The following is a 16532-nucleotide window of genomic DNA, read 5'->3' as shown; positions in this document are numbered from 1 at the left end:
TCCAGCTCCACACTGAAGGAAGCGTGGAGCGTAAAGGCCCAGTAGCCATGTACCTTGAGTGCCTCTGTCACCATTTCCTGAAGGTCAGGGGTCTCTGTACAAAGTTCTCTGAAGGCTTTCATTTTACACATCTGCACCAAGAGTCTGTGTGGCAATGAAAAAAAGCATTGATGAAGTTTAATGCTATTTGAATAAAGGTTTGGGGTTTATTTTCCTACAGCCTAGGACCCTCATACCTACGGGACCGCCTCTCCTGGTATGTCCCACAGAGGACCTTACAGTCTTCAAATAAAAACATCTTGGAGATCCCGGGACACAGGGAGGTTAGGCTGCCTCAACCAGAGCCAGGGCTTTTTCCGCTGTGGCTCCAATCTGGTGGAACGCTCTGTCACAAAACACTAGGGCCCTGCGGGACTTGACATCTGCCTGCAAGACGGAGTTGTTCCGCCAGGCCTTTGGCCAAGGCACAGTCTGACCCCCTCTCTTCTTCTGTATCCTCATAGAACTCTAACCCAATGGTTGCCATTAATTTGATTCTGAATTGATTTTAGAATGTATTTTAATTCATTGACTGTGTGGTTTTATGTACTGTGCTATTTTTACTTCTTGTTAGCCGCTCTGAACCCGGCTTTGGCTGGGGAGGGCAGGATACAAATAAAAATGTATTATTATTATCACACATGAGTTGCGATCTCTCTTCTAGCAGGGCTCTTAATGGCTTTCAACACATAAACCCTAGCACCCTTAAAGACCACCTTTGGTTGGGAGTTTGACGAATGGGGTTACAGTGGTGCTGATCCCTTCTGGAAGGGCCATTCCAGAAGATGACTCTGGGTAATCTGTTACACTCCATCCTTTTGGTCCTTCAGTGTTCTATCTTATCCCTCAAGGTTTTTAGCATCTATACAGATGCAAAAGGAGAAATCCTCTGTAGGCTTGGACTGACATGTCATCAGTATGCAGATATGATACACAGCTCTGCCTCTTTTCTCCTAAGCCAAGGTGTGGGGAGGGCTGATTGTGGTCCTTTTCATAGGGAAGCTTTGTGACAGCTCACCTGAGCAGTGATTGTAGCTTCTTTGTAGAATTAGGAGCAGAAAGCGGAAAGACAATCTGGTACTTCCGGATTAGAGAAATCCCATAAGCCAGCAAGGACTGAAAAGAGTCAGCCAGTTCTACATTCTGAGGAAAGAAACAAATATTTATTTGTGTGTGTGTGTGTGTGTGTGTGTGTGTGTGTGTGTGTGTGTGTGTATCAGACCTAGTGAGAAGTACCTTTTGAGAGAAGTGAGTCGCCCAAGAAAAGAAAGCACTCAGGATTGATTAATTTAAATAATGTTATTATTTACACCCCACCCATCAACTCTGTGTGGCTTCCAGAAAAATATAAAAACATATTAAAATGTCAGACATTTAAAACTCCTCAAAGCAGCTCACAAAACCTCAAAGCAGTTTACACCTCTAAGCCAGTTTCACCCCCAACCCTTCCTCCTCCTCTGTCGGTAACAAGAGCCATACAGATCTTCCAAAATGACCCAAAAGCAGAATGAAAAGACACGAGAAAGTAGAAAAACCTGGTAAAGGGCAACCACAGCACTGAGAGGTGCCAAGTAGTGGTCATTTTTGCAGGCTTAAGTATTCATGTGCATAAGTGTTGCTGCATCAGTCCACATGGGGGACTTAGCAGGAACTCCTTTTAGGTTAAACATGGTTCAAAGGCTGTCTCCGGCTGGACAGGCATATTCTACTCTACTAGCGCTTGCAATTTCAGGTTTCTTTCTTACCTGCTCCTGTCTTAATCGACCTTCCACCCACTGGTACTCTATGCTGGTGATCTGGTGAAGCAGGCAGCTGCTGTCAAACTCCAAGTTCTGGTAAAGCTTGCTGTAAGCCAGCCAGTGCCTGTGTCAAGCAGGGAGAGGTCACACAATAAGCACTGAAATCTCTTCATCTCTTTGCAGAAAACGGGGGATTGGTTTTCTTAATGTCTCTCGGGGGTGGAATTTAGATTTTTGTAGAATTATCATAGAGTTGGAAGGGATCCTGGGGGTCATCTAGTCCAATCCCCTGCAATGCAGGAACCCTGTCCATAGCTGTCCCTGAGTGGACTTTGAACCATCAACCTTCTGGTTGACAGCCACAAGCACTGACCCACTGTGCCACCTCCAGGTTGAAGAAACTGAAACTGGTTATTTGAGACTGCTAAGTGATGGGAGAGGAGACAGCTCTTCTGTCAATAGTAAATATCTCTGGAAAGGTCTATTCAAGGAGGGGTGGGGTCACACTGCGTGCATAGTATATGGAAATGAATCAAACTCATGAATGGGATTCTAGGATTGACAGAGGAATCAGCAGAAGGCATCTGTGACTAAAGGCACTACTAGATGACTTCTTTTATTGAGCATCCATCTCAATTTGTTTGCAGAGAGATTAGAGGACATTGGCTACTTAATGAGCATTTCTTCTGGTTTGTCTGTGAGGAGGTTAGATGAGGTTGCATCAAAGCCAGTGTTATCCCACACCCTCCAGTGCATTTCCTTCATGAACTTGGTTCACATCAGGGGAAAAAATCCAATCTTCTGGGGGAAGCAGAGTTACTAAGCAAGACCTCCCAACCAACTATAACCCGAATTTGCTGGAATGCGATTGAATCCCACCCGAAAATAGTGACAGTCCTAACTCCTAATGCCATTTGATTGCTGAAGTAACTTCCACATGGCAATATGCTGCTGCCTCGGGTGGAGGAGTGCAGGAGATACTCACGCCATAACCTGGTGGAAGTCTGAAATATCTTTTTGTGTAGCATGCAGATACAAGATTGTACTGGCATGTTTGCTCAACTCCCCATTCCAGGAAGTGCTGCCCACCTGCAAGGGAAAGGAAGGAGACTGTAGCAGTCCTGTTGACATCATGACTGCTTTGAGAAGCTCTAGCAACTAGTTGCTCTGTGAGACTCTTGCTTTGTGCTTCTTTCTGCTGAAGCTCAGTTTCCATTTAGCGCCACTTACCTAGATTAGATTATTGAACTAGATGGAAGGAAACAGGGAGTAACCAAGTCAAGTCCATCATTTACCTGGTGCTGAAGAAGCTCATAAGAAACCATCTGCTGAAGAAGGTGCCGGTGGACTGTGTAGCTTGGCTGTGTCTTGCTGGCTGAGGTGGCTCTCTAGAAAGGAAACAATGTCAGGCATCCAGCTTTTAGAAAGCGCCAGAAGAGGGTGTTCTCTGCATACGTACCACAGACTGGAATCAACTAACTGGGCCCCGCCAGTGGAAGCCCACACAAAGACTTCTGCTAGCAAAATGAGGGCTTCCCTCCTCTCCTCCATCCTACATGCCTTCTGCCTCCCTCAATTGACTGGAGGGGGTTCAGAATAACCCCTGAAACAGCACACGGTGGGGGAAGATTGTTCCTCCAGGCAAGCGTTATGTTTAAAGCACATGGCTTCCCCAAAATAATCCTAGGAACTGTAGTTTTCCCCTCACAGAGGGCAGTAAAAAAATACATTACTAAATTAAATAAATAAGCATTTGCTGTCCTTTCATGACATCAAAAATCAGCTGCCTGAGGCAGGCACCTTACTCTGCCTAATGACAGAGCTGACTCAGTTCCACACACACTTTCCCACAATACTGGGGATTGCTGATCTCTACGTGTTCAATCATAACATTGACCCATATTAGAACACCTGACAAAGTGTCTCTTATATCTCATTTACTTCCTCCGAGATGTATAACCAATGCAGGGTAGAAATATATGAGACAATGCCCATACTAGTAAAAGACCAATTCCCAATAGAGCTGTAATAAGCCATAGCAGCAAAACAACACAGTTTCAGAACATCTGAATGTCATTTGAAAGGGTAAAGTCTTTACCAGCTTTGGGAAGGTAACCAAAGACTGGGTCAAGCAAACCTCCAGCAGGAGGTGACAACACAGGAGAAAAAGCCTTGCACTTTGATGCCATGCCAACCTAACCATCGAAGACCATAGCGCATAGTTCAGAGTCCCCTCCCCAGCTGGCTTCATATCGCCCTCTAAAGGGTAAGGTGTCACTCCCTTACCCTCTTATGCATAAAAAGGAACTGCAGGTGGCAATGTCCTCGGTTGGGGTAGGTTTCTGTGCGAGGTTCCAGCCTGCACCAGCGGTCGTCTCTGCTGTGCAGGTCCTGTCCAAACAAAGAGAGAAAGCAGATGATGAAAAGAGAGGTTAGGATAGTTCTGGCAGGTGAATTAGAGGCATCACCACTGAATTGTGTTAGGCTGCCATCCAAACCCTGGTAAATGGCTGCTGCACCAGCCTGAAATTGGCAGAGGGATTGGGCCAAGATTGGGCACAATGCCCTCATGGGAGAGAAATAGGGTCAGCTCAGGATCCAGCAGATCTCAGACTGGCTCAACTATCCTCCATTTCAGGGCTTCCTGCAGGATGTTGTGGCAGGGACCCTGCCAGTGGCACTTCTACCCACGTGTTGGGTGGGTGAAACAGGGAGCTGTCACTCTGTGGGCAGAAGCCAACACATACGCCCCATGCCCAAAACAGAGGGGGTTTGGATTATAGCCTTTGATACATTGTGAAAAATTAAATAAATGTATTTTTTGAAAAACACAACAAAGCAATTCCGATTGCAGAACACGCATTTTCAACATGACCGCAGCGTTGCTATGGTTACAGTTTGGTAAGTTTGGTAAATTACAGATTTGAACCTGCTCCCTCCAATCAGTGAGGTTGGAGTGACAACAAAAACCAACTCTGGAATCTGGATCTCTTTTAGTGGCACATACCATGCCAGCTGCCACACAGGTCCCATCTTCCCTGGACCACACTGGATTTAGAAAATAATAATGAACCAAGACGGCTTTCTTTATCTAAAGCAGGGATAATTAAACTTCTTTGATTGACAGCCACACTTATCCTTAACCAACTCTCTGGGAGCCACATGCTAAACAATCTCACATGCGCATTTGGTTAACCACTTTATGACATGTGAATTATTTGTGAGGATTAACCATGGCTCAAGGAAGACCAGGATGCCAACAGGTAAAACATTGCCATGAAAATTCGCTCTTCCCTTCCTCACCTGCAGGCGAAGTACCACATTCCCCAGAAAGTCATCCTGCCCTTTGTCCTTGCGAGCTTCCTTAAAAATCCTGGAGAGGAAAACGCAAACCAGAGAGGGTGAAATGGCAAGGGGAGACTTCTCTTGTACAGAAGAGCACAGAATATTGTAACATTTTGTTCTTTAAATGCCTTTTCTTGCTTGTCCAATAGCCTCTCTGGATGACCCTACATTAACGTGAAAAGGCCCATGGTTAGTACAAACCTCTTCAGGCCATGGAGGTCTGTCAACTCTCCCAGTTTGTGGCGCACAGTTTCGACATCATCATCCGAGTCCCTACAAGAAACAGATTTACAGATGTACAAGCGAAACAGAGAAAGAGATGGAAACAAAATGAGAAGAGTGTCAGCCAAAAGACAATTTAGTATTCTGGACAGATGGACTGACATTAGCAGAGTGGTATATTTCTGTGAGGGTGCAATGTTAGGCCTGACCAACTCCACAGAGATCTTTGAAGCCATACAATTCAAATGTCACAAAGGGTACAAGTGCTGTGAGGAATAACACCCAACCCTACTTACCACATGTCTAGATGTAACCAGGCATTCTCTATATCTTTAAACTCCCTAGAAGGTAAAATTGGAACATTTTATTAATGCAATGAATATGCAGTTGAAAATTCACTCCATTTTTATCTCACCTTTCCTCCAAGAAACTGAAAAGTGGCCCATATATAACCAAAAATAAATAGTGTTGCAATTAAAGCAAACTATGATTACAGCTAACAATATACCAAAGAATAAGCAGCTGCACAGGCAAAAGAGCTTCTATCAGCCAGTAATGCAAATGAAGGACTTGGGTACGTTTCCTTCTGGAGAATGTGGTGTTGTCACTCTTCCCAGGGATGCCAGATAATTAAATAGATGGGATGTAAAAGGACCATTTAAGTCCAGTGTTTCTCTAACCTGGGTTTCTAGCTGTTTTGGGACTATAGTTCCTATCAGTTCCTGACTACTGGTCCTGCTAGCTAGGGATGATGGGAGTTGTGGTCCAAAAACAGCTGGAGACCTAAGTTTGGGAAACATCGATTTAGTCAAAGCGAACTTTCAACCAGGGTTCTGCCTTCTGGTACAATTAAGCAACACAGTGCAATATGTAACTTTATTTATATTTTGATATATGTGCTCTTAGAGAGTGCAATACAGCACTACTTTCATATTTTCGGTCTTGTTGCTGTTTATGCATTGCTAATTTTTCACCAGAAACTACCTCCTTCCCCAGAACTTTGGAAACTGCTGATGTTGACAACCACCCTGATAATTTTAATCACCTGCTTTTATACCCCGCTGATGTTTTGTTTTATTCTTTTGACATTTTATAGCGTTCACTGTTTATTTTACTATTTCTACATGATGCATTTCTGCCTTGTGAACATATGGCGAAGGGCACACTATGCATAAGGATTTATTTATATATTAGGCTTGTTAGCCACTTGCTACCTGAAAGTCTCCATGCAAACCTACATAACACATCTGAAAGCATGAATATAAATACATTACACCATGAAAGCAAAACAACCCCCATAACAGCCATATGTAAACAAGCCTACCTCATTATGACAACCAGCTGATTATAGGCATTATTTTTAGAATTGTCCTGGATTTGCAGACAGCTATATATATACATCTATCTGAGTCACCCTCAACCCAAACAGCAGCAGATCTTCTCACAGGGCAACAAACCACTTTCTCTGGGTTTGCCACCCTGCTGAATATTAGTCTGGATCTCATGGCAGTGGTCTGAAACCATGCTGCAAAACATCAAACTACTAGAGAATCACTTCTCCAATAAGGATAACCTGCATACTACTCCTTTCGCCAGCTGCCAACCCCCTTGCTACTTTCATGGGTGATGCTTACATACACAGGAGAGGCAGATTTGGAGATCTGGTTCTTGCCTGTGGTTCCTGCAAGGACTGGGAAGAGGAAGCACCCCAAATTGTCAGAAGCAAAACACACACTCTTAAGGAAGCAAGACGTACAGGATAAAGGTTTCATTCCACACAGGATTTAGAGTCTGACTGATGATTTGGGTGCGGTGAGTCTGGTCTTCAGGGAGCAGATTCTTCACCACAGCCTTTGATCGCTTTTTGTTCTCTTGACGGGAGCCACCACTGGTGGAAGAGTCCCGAGTTTTCTCTTCTATCCCCAGGAGGCAGTATGGGTCGCTGAATCCTGCAAGCACAGAAGTAGCTATTGAAACGTACAGGGATTGCTTTATATGTTAAGGCCCCATCACCACCAGCAGGATGGGAGTTGGAAAATGTCCTCATGTTCTCAGTGTTTTACAGGGAGAAGCCCATCCTGAGCTGAAGGAGGAACCATATTTTTAGGTTCAAAAGTCCCTTTGAGTTGTCCACTCACCACTGACATCTTTACCCAGAATGCCCCTGGCTTGCTTCACAGTTGCTTTAAGACAAAAAATGGGTTTCTGAAGAAGAAATAGAAAGAATACATTTAACTTGTGAGTCATTCAATCCTTCAGAAAGAGCACAGAACAGATCCACAGAGCAGATCCTGGGAGTTTGCGAACAGACCTCGCAAACAGGAACAAGGATTGCTGGAGGAGACTGAAGAGTGAGCTTTTGGAGCCTGAGGGGGGTGTGTGTGTGGCTGATGGCTCAGTGGGAACACAGGATCTGAGGGGGAGGAGTTACAACTGAGAGGAAGCCAGGCTGAGGGAGGAGTTAGCAACCAGCAGCAGTCAAACTTCGCTCATTGCAGATCCTGGGAGCTTGCAACCAGACCTCACAAACAGGGGCATCTGCAAGGGCATTTAGTGGGGTAGTTTAAGGGGAAGGCCCAGAGTTCTGTCTCTTGGTGTGCATAGGACCAGAGACATGGGGGAGCAAGGGAGCTGCTGCAGTGACCTGTAACACCTGTGCCATGTTTGTCATTCTGCCAGAGAACAAGCAAGTGCAAGCAGTTAGGAAAAACACTCATGGTGTGTGTGAAGCAGAGCTGGTGAGGGGCATGGCTAGGGAGATGGTGGGGTCTGGAGAGAGTTATGAGGCCCAGATAAAGAGAAGGTCTGAGTTCCCCTCCCCTTAGACTTTACCTCTAGCTCTTTGACCCTCTGTAGTAGAATATTATGCTCTTCTTGATCCATATTGAAGGCCTGGTTGAGATATTGGAAAAGAAACAATTAGAGACCTACTTGTTTTTATAATACTGCATGAAGTGGGGCAAGTTCCATCACCTTGAGCTCAGTGAAGGGAAACAGCATCGAGCAGGCAAGCTAAGAGTAATCCCTTATAGCCTTGACACAGATTATTTTAGATTACACATAAAATAGAGCTGAGGAACTGATAGCTCTCCAGACTACAATTCCCATCACCCCTGACAACTGGCGATGCTGGCAGGAGCTGATAGGAACTAGCATCCCAACAATAACTGGAGGACAACAGGTTCCCCATGCTTGGCTTAAAAGAAGAACAATTTGTTACAGTTCTTAGGGCTTCAGTTTTCATTGTCTCTTGATGTCTCAGGATAGCTGCTTGCACATTCTCCATGCGTACATCTTTCCTGATCATTGGATCAGCAGGCTATTTGGGTCAGCTTTAGAGGCTGTCTTTCAAACAGCATCAATTCTGTGCCCAAACAGACACCCATCCCAGTAGAGACCAATTGCTTGCTTGAATATCACCTTTATTGCAAAACATAAGGGGGACCATAACTCTCTGTGGGAGTGGGAAGTAGCAAGGAATTGTGGAAGCCACCTTGAAAAGGGCTGGGTATCCACAATGTCAAATTATGAAATTAAAAGGAAGAGAGGAGAAAGGAACCCTGATGGTGGAAGAGGCAATAATACCCAGATATAGAAAAGGGATGGTGAGGAAAGGTTAGTACATCTTTCAAGTGGCACCAACTTTAAATAAATATTAATGCGGGCTGGGACAGGACACAGAATATGGTGCAGACAGAACATTTTCCCGCTGTTTATTTTCTAAGGCAAGTTGTACCAAAATTATCTACTGCAGAACAACCTAAGCCTAGCCACTAGCATTCTGAAAAAGGCAATTTCAGGTGGCCTCTCAAACATCAGGCCTTCTTAAGGAATGAAGCCTAGCAAGTAAAGTTTTGTCTGTTGGCTTCTACTGTCACCATTACTTGCCTGCAGTTCTTCTCTGACAAATGGACTCCATATAGCAGAGAATAAGCACTTTCCTCAAGATGTCATTTGGGATGTCTTGTGGGTGTGATGGTGGTAGGGATATTAACAAAACTGAGACAGTCATTTCTTGCAGTGGGAGGAAAATAAATGGGCACGGCAAGAACACAACCCCAAACAGAGATGGATGCCAGACTTTAGGCTGGATATTAATGAGACAAGATGGACTTGGCTTTCATCTGACCTTCTGCACATATGTGTACAGCTCCTCTGGATCAGCAACATGGCTAAGTTCTGGTTTGCCCAAGCGATGGAGAATGGTGTAGAGGACCTCTTCATATAGCAGGGTGCGCTGCAACAGCACATTAGAAACAGATCAAAACAAAGCCAAAGTCTTCTGGGTTACTGTCCCTGCATTCTTACTTTATTGTGGATTGGTTAACCAAAGGGAACCTTGAACAGAATAAGGTTGTTGTTCATAAGGGAAGGGTTTTTCATACTAATAATCCATTTTAACATATCGCAGGGCTGGATTTCATGATGTAGAACCAGAGAAGTGGAAGTAGCCAGAAGGCCATCTGATTCAAACCAATGATCACATGGCAGAACCCCCTTCCAACCTGCCATGACCAACTCCCTTCCTTTTAGACTAACACAGCACTTTGACTTCAGCTCTAGAGGCACGCTTATTGTGTCTCAAGGCAGACTGATGCCAACAGGACCTTGGAGAAGGGAGATTCCAATGGCGCCCCAGCACCTATTGAGATCATCACCCAGAAAGCTGCCCCAGTCAGAAAGAACCTAATACACCATGACTGGCCCTACTCTCCAATGCTAGATCCTCAAAATCCCCCAGGAGCAGAAACAGCAGCAGATCTGAGTGAAGAACCAGCCCAGAAAGTGCAAAGTGCAGCATATATCTGACAACACAATGCCTCCTTGGTGCTACTAAGGAGAAGGAAGCCAGAAACAATATGTGCTCTGGATCAGCGCCCTGCTGCTGCTGCTGCTCCTGTTTGGGGTTGGAGAAGTAGAATCAGCAATAAAGCTGCCCAGCTGGTGCCCAGCAGTTGCTGTGACTCATCTTCTGTCTGTTGTCTGTGATGGGAGCTGTCCAGCTAGAGAGTCTCTATAGATGGACAGCTCCCCTGCTGCTTTGGATGACTTGCTTCCTGAGCTCTGGGCTTGCCAAGAAGATGGGAAGATGGAGCAAAGCAGCAACTGATCAGGAGTTACAGTCACACTAACCAACCTAACACAGTGAAGTTGACAGTCTGCCACAACAAACTAGGAGCTCTGCACAGGAAACAGCTCCAGGCTGTATGGCATGGTGTGGGTGTGTTTCACACAGGATGGATAAAAAAAATCAATAACATTTTTTTTTAATGGATTTTTTATTTTAATCGGATTTTTAAAATAAAATGCTTTTGGAGGGAAAATATTTCTAAAGATAGCTTTCTATTTAAGTTACATTATAGTCCAAAGGCTATTCATCAGGATATAAGGATTTGTTTTAAGTTTTTCAGTCTAAGTTTTTTTTAAAAAAATGTTTAACCACAGCAGTTAACGAACATGGATACATATGCTATAATGTTATTGTTTTAGTTAAATAAATTGTTTAAATTATTATTAAGGAAATGATTATTTTTCTCCTTCCATTAAAGTACAGTAGAAAAGTTGTCCAAATTAAATAGTTAATTTATTAAGCCTTATAATAATTTCATAATTATCTGTTAATGTATTTGTAATAGTATAACCAAATCAGTTATTTTTTCTATAACTGTAAAAACTGTAAATAAAAACTAAATTTATTATTCCAAAAATGAAACCTTCATCTGGTTGTAAACATTAAGATTATACCAGCAAGAATTAGTCTTTCTGTAAAAAAATGATTTAAATCAAGTCTTACTGACTAGTGATTTAAATCAAGTCTTACTGACTAGTGATTTAAATCAAGTCTTACTGACTAGTGATTTAAATCCTGATTTAAATCCTTTTGATTTAAATCCTGATTTAAATCCTTTTGATTTAAATCCTGATTTAAATCCTTTTGATTTAAATCAAATCCACCCTGGTTTCACGCTTTATTTCATGCTGAAATACACCTCTTCATCTCTGCTTCTGACACCTGAGATATACATTTTTAGGACCCACCCATCTTTTTCTCTTTTTTTGTAAGTTTTAAAACTGTTTTAAACTGTATGTTAAATTGTTGTAACCAGCTTGAGGGCCTTACAGTGATGGGTGGGTAATTAACAACAACAACAACAACTTCACAACAGCTACATACCTAGACATAATGATTGGAGATAACAAATCTGTCCCTTTTTCTAAAAACAGTACATAATATTCGAGCTCACCCACTGAATCTGGCTGTATAACCCAGACACACACACACAAAAAAGGGAAAGTACTGTTTCACAGAATGCATCATTACCTTATGGAATTCATTGCCTGAGGGTGTGGAGGCACTCAATGAACTAAATGGCCTTAAAAGGGATTAGACAAATTCATGGAGGGATATGTGTTAATGGCTATAAGCTGTGATGGCTAAATGAAGCTTCTAGGTTCAGAGCACAGGCAAAACAGTCTCTGAATAGCAGGTGTCAGGACACCTACAAACCCTTCTTTGTATGTTTTCCAGAGGCATCTACATATGGACCATACTTTTAAAGCACATTCCTCCAGCCAAAGGATCTTGGAAACTAGTTTCCACTTCACAGAGCTACAATTCCCAGCAACTTAAACAAACTACAGTTGCCAGGATTCTTTGGGGGAAGTAATGCACTTTAAACGCATGGTGTGTGCACAGCCTCCTGGGTGCCCATTGTGGGAAATAAAGCTGCTGAACAAGTGGTCCTTTGGCATGATCCACCAAGGCTCTGTGATTGTATACTATTAGGTATGAATAGATTCTTACCTCTCTCTTAGAGAATTTATGAGACAGGTCCATCTGGGGAAAACAAAAGAAAAAGACTTTCATTGACAAGCTGTAATCAGTGGTGCTGTCAAAGTAAAACTTTGGGGCAGGGTCTTACTCAGCAGAATGGATCAGGAGGGGTCCCAAAATGGGGCAAATGCATTACCACAAATGCTTACCACATTGTAACTTTAAAACTAACACAAAAACATCATCAAAATCAGAAATATATACATAAGCAAAAGCAAGTTTTTAAAAAAGTCATTATGCCATATTTAAAAGTCGTCTACCTTCCCAAATAAATCTTATTTTCAATAAAGACAGAGGGGGAAGAAAAGCAGAATGCAATTACAGTGGTACCTCAGGTTACATACGCTTCAGGTTACAGACTCCGCTAACCCAGAAATAGTGCTTCAGGATGAGAACAGAAATTGTGCTCTGGCGGCGCGGCAGTGGCAGCGGGAGGCCACATCAGCTAAAGTGGTGCTTCAGGTTAAGAACAGTTTTAGGAACAAATTAAGTACTTAACCTGAGGTACCACTGTACTCTCCTTTTTAACACTCAAACAATGCTAAATAAATACAAAACGTTCTATATAGATGTGGGTGCCTTAAGGTACAAGTGGAGTCCTTTCCCCAACACCAAGTACACAGAGCATTTCCCAAAATACGGAGCAAGCCTGCAGGGCATCTAGGTTCTCAGGTGGACATACATCTCAAGAACTTTTAGAATAAAAGAACAGCCAGTAACAATTCCGCTATTTGTCTCGTGAATTAAGGGCAGCATGCAATGAAGCAATTCCATTCGAACACAGACTTCTGGATGCACAATGGAACTTTCCTTCCCTCTCCTTATGCGCCCCTTTAAGCTGTTATGGGGTTTTCCCCAACCCTCTGGAGCAGCTATGGGGAGGGTCCAGGGGCTAGGCAGGGAGAAGTCTTTGAACTCATGGAACGACTTCATTGGATACTACCCTAAATGTTTACATTTTCTTACAAAAATCAGCTCTACTCCTCTGTAATATTCACATGATTTCACAGTATAATGTAAACAACAACCAAAACTACAACAAACCTTTCTTTATTAAACACAATGGGTTATTGGCATTAATGTTTATTGCAAGCAATCTTACAGGGATTGGGCACAACAGAAGGAAACCTGGAGCAACCTTAACTACTGACAAATTACTATGATAAAAAGACTGGGAACAGTAGCTTGAAAATGAAATGATTTCCTTTTATAGGTCTGCTGTGTACTTTACACAAGAGACAGAAAACTGAAGATAAGGCTTTTCTGACTGTCTGCCCAGCAAATGTACTGCACAAGAAAACTGCTGGGAGGTTGTCCTCAGCCTGAGGAATCATCAGCTGGAGAAAGTGAGCAATAAATGCTGGCATTATATATGTGAATTCTTAAGAGCCCAGACAAGTTAATGAGGAGTATTAAAAAGATGCAGTAGTAAGTCTGTGAACCTGGTTTGAAAAGCAAGAGTACGCAGTGCTCCCAACGTGTGTTCCAGGAAGAAAATGGTTTGGCTGCCTTGACAATTCATCACTACTAACTACAGCTAACACCTACCCACCCTCCCAGTTTGCAGATAACACTGCAGGTACTGTATGTATAGAATAATGGTCCTGCGCAAGGAAAGTAGAAGGAACCAATTCCACACAGCACTATTGCTCCCACAATACAGTGGTACCTCTGGTTACGAACCTAATTCGTTTTGGAGGTCTGTTCTTAACCTGAAACCATTCTTAACCTGAGGTACCACTTTAGCTAATGGGGCCTCCCGCTGCTGCCAGCATGCGATTTCTGTTCTCATCCTGAGGTAAAGTTCTTAACCCAAGGTATTACTTCTGAGTTAGCAGAGTCTGTAACCCGAAGGGTTCGTAACCCGAGGTACCACTGTAGTCTGTAGCTAACATAAGCATGCTAGCTTCACTAGAGTTGTCCTGATAGTCAGGAGAAAAATGCTTCACAGGGAAGGGTGAAGATCAGGTAAAACTGAGGGTAGGGGAGAATGTGGTGCATACCCCCCCCCCCATTTGGAGCTTGTGGTTGGTTGCAATCAATACCCCCTCAACACAAAATCAGGCCATCATGAGCACTGCCCTGGAAGGCAACAAGGACATGTGCCAATGTTTCTTCCTAATTCTGTCCTGTATGTTCCACCCACCATGAGTGATCATGACCTTCCATGTGTTTTTTAAAACTTTATTACAACTTTAAACCTAACACAGCACACACACACAAAATCATTATCAAAGTCAGCAACATATACATAAGCAAAACCAAGAATTTTTTCTTAAAATATATAAATATCATTCTGCTTTATTAGGAAGATCTAATACCTTTCCTAATTAATCTTTTTTTCAATAAAGCCAAAGAAGAAGAAAAGAGAGAGTCAACAGCAATGGCTTTCAGACAATGCTACATATTACGAAACATTCTAGATCAGGAGTCAGCAAACTTTTTCAGCAGGGGGCCGATCTATTGTCCCTCAGACCTTGTGGTGGGCCGGAATATATTTTGGGGATAAAAAATGAACGAATTCCTATGCCCCACAAATAACCCAGAGATGCATCTTTAATAAAAGCACACATTCTACTCATGTAAAAACACCAGGCAGGCCCCAAACCCAGAGATGCATTTTAAATAAAAGGACACATTCTACTCATGTAAAAACATGCTGATTTCCAGACCGTCCGCGGGCCGGATTGAGAAGGCGATTGGGCTGGATCCGGCCCCGGGCCTTAGTTTGCCTACCCAAGTTCTAGAGATGTTGATGCCTTGACTTCTGCTTCTGGTCTTAGAGGCAGAGAGGTATGTGTGTTATTTTTAGCAGCTTTGCTGTGTGCTCTCTACATTTTCCAGGTTTGAGTGTTCATTTGGTTTTTTAAAATATGGATTTATTTTTTTTAAGATCCCCGTCAGACATTTTCCACATTGTAAAAACAAACACCGCTATAAAAAGGGTTGTGAGTTGCTGCTTGCTGACTCGCAAGTTGTGCTTTCTTTCTTTTAGAAATAAGAGAACCACACCAGGCCATAACCACAGCCGTAACTGGTTAGTACAGGCTGGGTGAGGAAGTGGAAAGGAGTTTTACGGCACAGCAAGAACAAGACTTGCTCCGATGAGTCTTTGTTTTCTGATTAGGAATTTAAAAGGCAGGTTTGCATCAATAGTATTCTCCTCCCAATTCCTATCTTGCAAGGCATCAGAAATGACCACAGGAGGGAAAGGATACTGGATCAGATCAACAAGTCATAAATTGCTTGATGAACAGAGACTAGCTACTTGTTAAGCCCTGGGTAGCTACTGCAAGAAAACGTGGCATGATTGTCTATGGACAGTGGAGATATTATTTGTCAGGGCCATTCCTTCATCAACTAACCCACTCGGAGGAACTCCACCACCAGGAAGTATTTAACGCTAGCTGATTTTGCACATGCAAAATTCACAAGTTACACCAAATGTTATGCAAGGACTTGACAGATATCAGGAAGCAAAAAGCCCTTAGATGTTCCTCCACAATCTGGCTCATGTGGTCTGCACACTATTCTTTTTCAAGACTGCAACTGCCAGGGCATCTCATCCCCTGCCCTGCAAAAGGTAGGTCAAAGCTAGACCTCAAGGTAAGAACCAGTAGCTTAGAGTACTGGGCTTGATGTAACAAATCCAGGTCCAAAATCCTCATTAACTAGCTCACGGCCTCTCCGCCTAACCTACCCTGACGGGTGGTTGTGAATCTAAAAAGCTCTTTAGAAAAAATATATTAAGAAATTTAAGAATGGGATCTAAAGCACCCCCAAAGGTTTCAGTATCTCAGCAGGTTGAAGCAGAACATGAAAGGAAGGAGATTGAAAAGCAAGAGCTGTAACTAGCCGCTAAAGAACATTCTAAAGTGAAAGAAAAGACTACATACTTTTTTGTTGTCTTTCCCAGGGGTTTCCCCCACCGGGGTCTCTCTGTCAGCCTCCATACTTGGCTGGTCTAGGGAAGGCCTGAGCAATAGGGAAAGCCTGAGCAAGTGGAGGAAGATGCCAGAGTGTATATACTCTTCAGAGGCTGAACCCTGAACTCAGAAGCTTGTCCCTGCCAGCACAGTGTTCCCATCAGCTCTCACATGCTTAAGAGGAAACCACACTCTTTTATCACACTCTGACCATTGTGACAGCAAACGGAAATGTACCCGGCCCTCTTTCAGAGTTACTGAGTTGTCATTTCTCTAGAGCATGTGGAGACCTGTCACACTGGTGGCTGGTTCAAAACAAATTTATCGCCCTCTCTTTGATTATGCATTCAGCTGCCTTGAGAGTTACACCAATAGGGGTGAACATCTCTGCACAAATAAAACAAATTCATATTCATGTTGGAAATT

At 43.1% G+C, this 16532-nt stretch overlaps 1 protein-coding gene across 9 annotated transcripts in view; it reads right to left on the bottom strand.

The window, feature by feature from the left end:
* Nucleotides 1-16532, bottom strand: part of UNC13D (unc-13 homolog D) — a 63269-nt gene that overhangs the window by 26564 nt on the left and 20173 nt on the right. For 6 of the 9 annotated variants that reach the window (XR_014508637.1, XM_083429859.1, XM_083429856.1 and 3 more), the window contains 14 exons: nt 12151-12183; nt 9475-9582; nt 8178-8237; nt 7484-7550; nt 7102-7294; nt 5642-5686; nt 5325-5396; nt 5082-5151; nt 4065-4169; nt 3074-3166; nt 2764-2867; nt 1785-1902; nt 1058-1182; nt 54-144 (listed from right to left, as the gene is read on the bottom strand). Coding sequence is in view for 6 of the 9 variants with exons in the window: in XM_083429859.1 (XP_083285985.1) it covers nt 54-144; nt 1058-1182; nt 1785-1902; nt 2764-2867; nt 3074-3166; nt 4065-4169; nt 5082-5151; nt 5325-5396; nt 5642-5686; nt 7102-7294; nt 7484-7550; nt 8178-8237; nt 9475-9582; nt 12151-12183 (1284 nt within the window). In the remaining 3 variants the exon portion in view is untranslated. Of the gene's footprint in view, nt 1-53; nt 145-1057; nt 1183-1784; nt 1903-2763; nt 2868-3073; nt 3167-4064; nt 4170-5081; nt 5152-5324; nt 5397-5641; nt 5687-7101; nt 7295-7483; nt 7551-8177; nt 8238-9474; nt 9583-12150; nt 12184-16076; nt 16282-16532 lie in introns of those variants that run through there. The other 3 variants (XR_014508638.1, XR_014508639.1, XM_083429854.1) reach the window with 1 other exon arrangement.

This window comes from Podarcis tiliguerta, assembly GCF_965153285.1.
Source record: "Podarcis tiliguerta genome assembly, chromosome: 2".
NCBI classification, from domain to species: domain Eukaryota; kingdom Metazoa; phylum Chordata; class Lepidosauria; order Squamata; family Lacertidae; genus Podarcis; species Podarcis tiliguerta.
The sequence above is the reverse complement of the archived record's forward strand: the minus strand, read 5'-3'. Positions and strand labels throughout refer to the sequence as shown.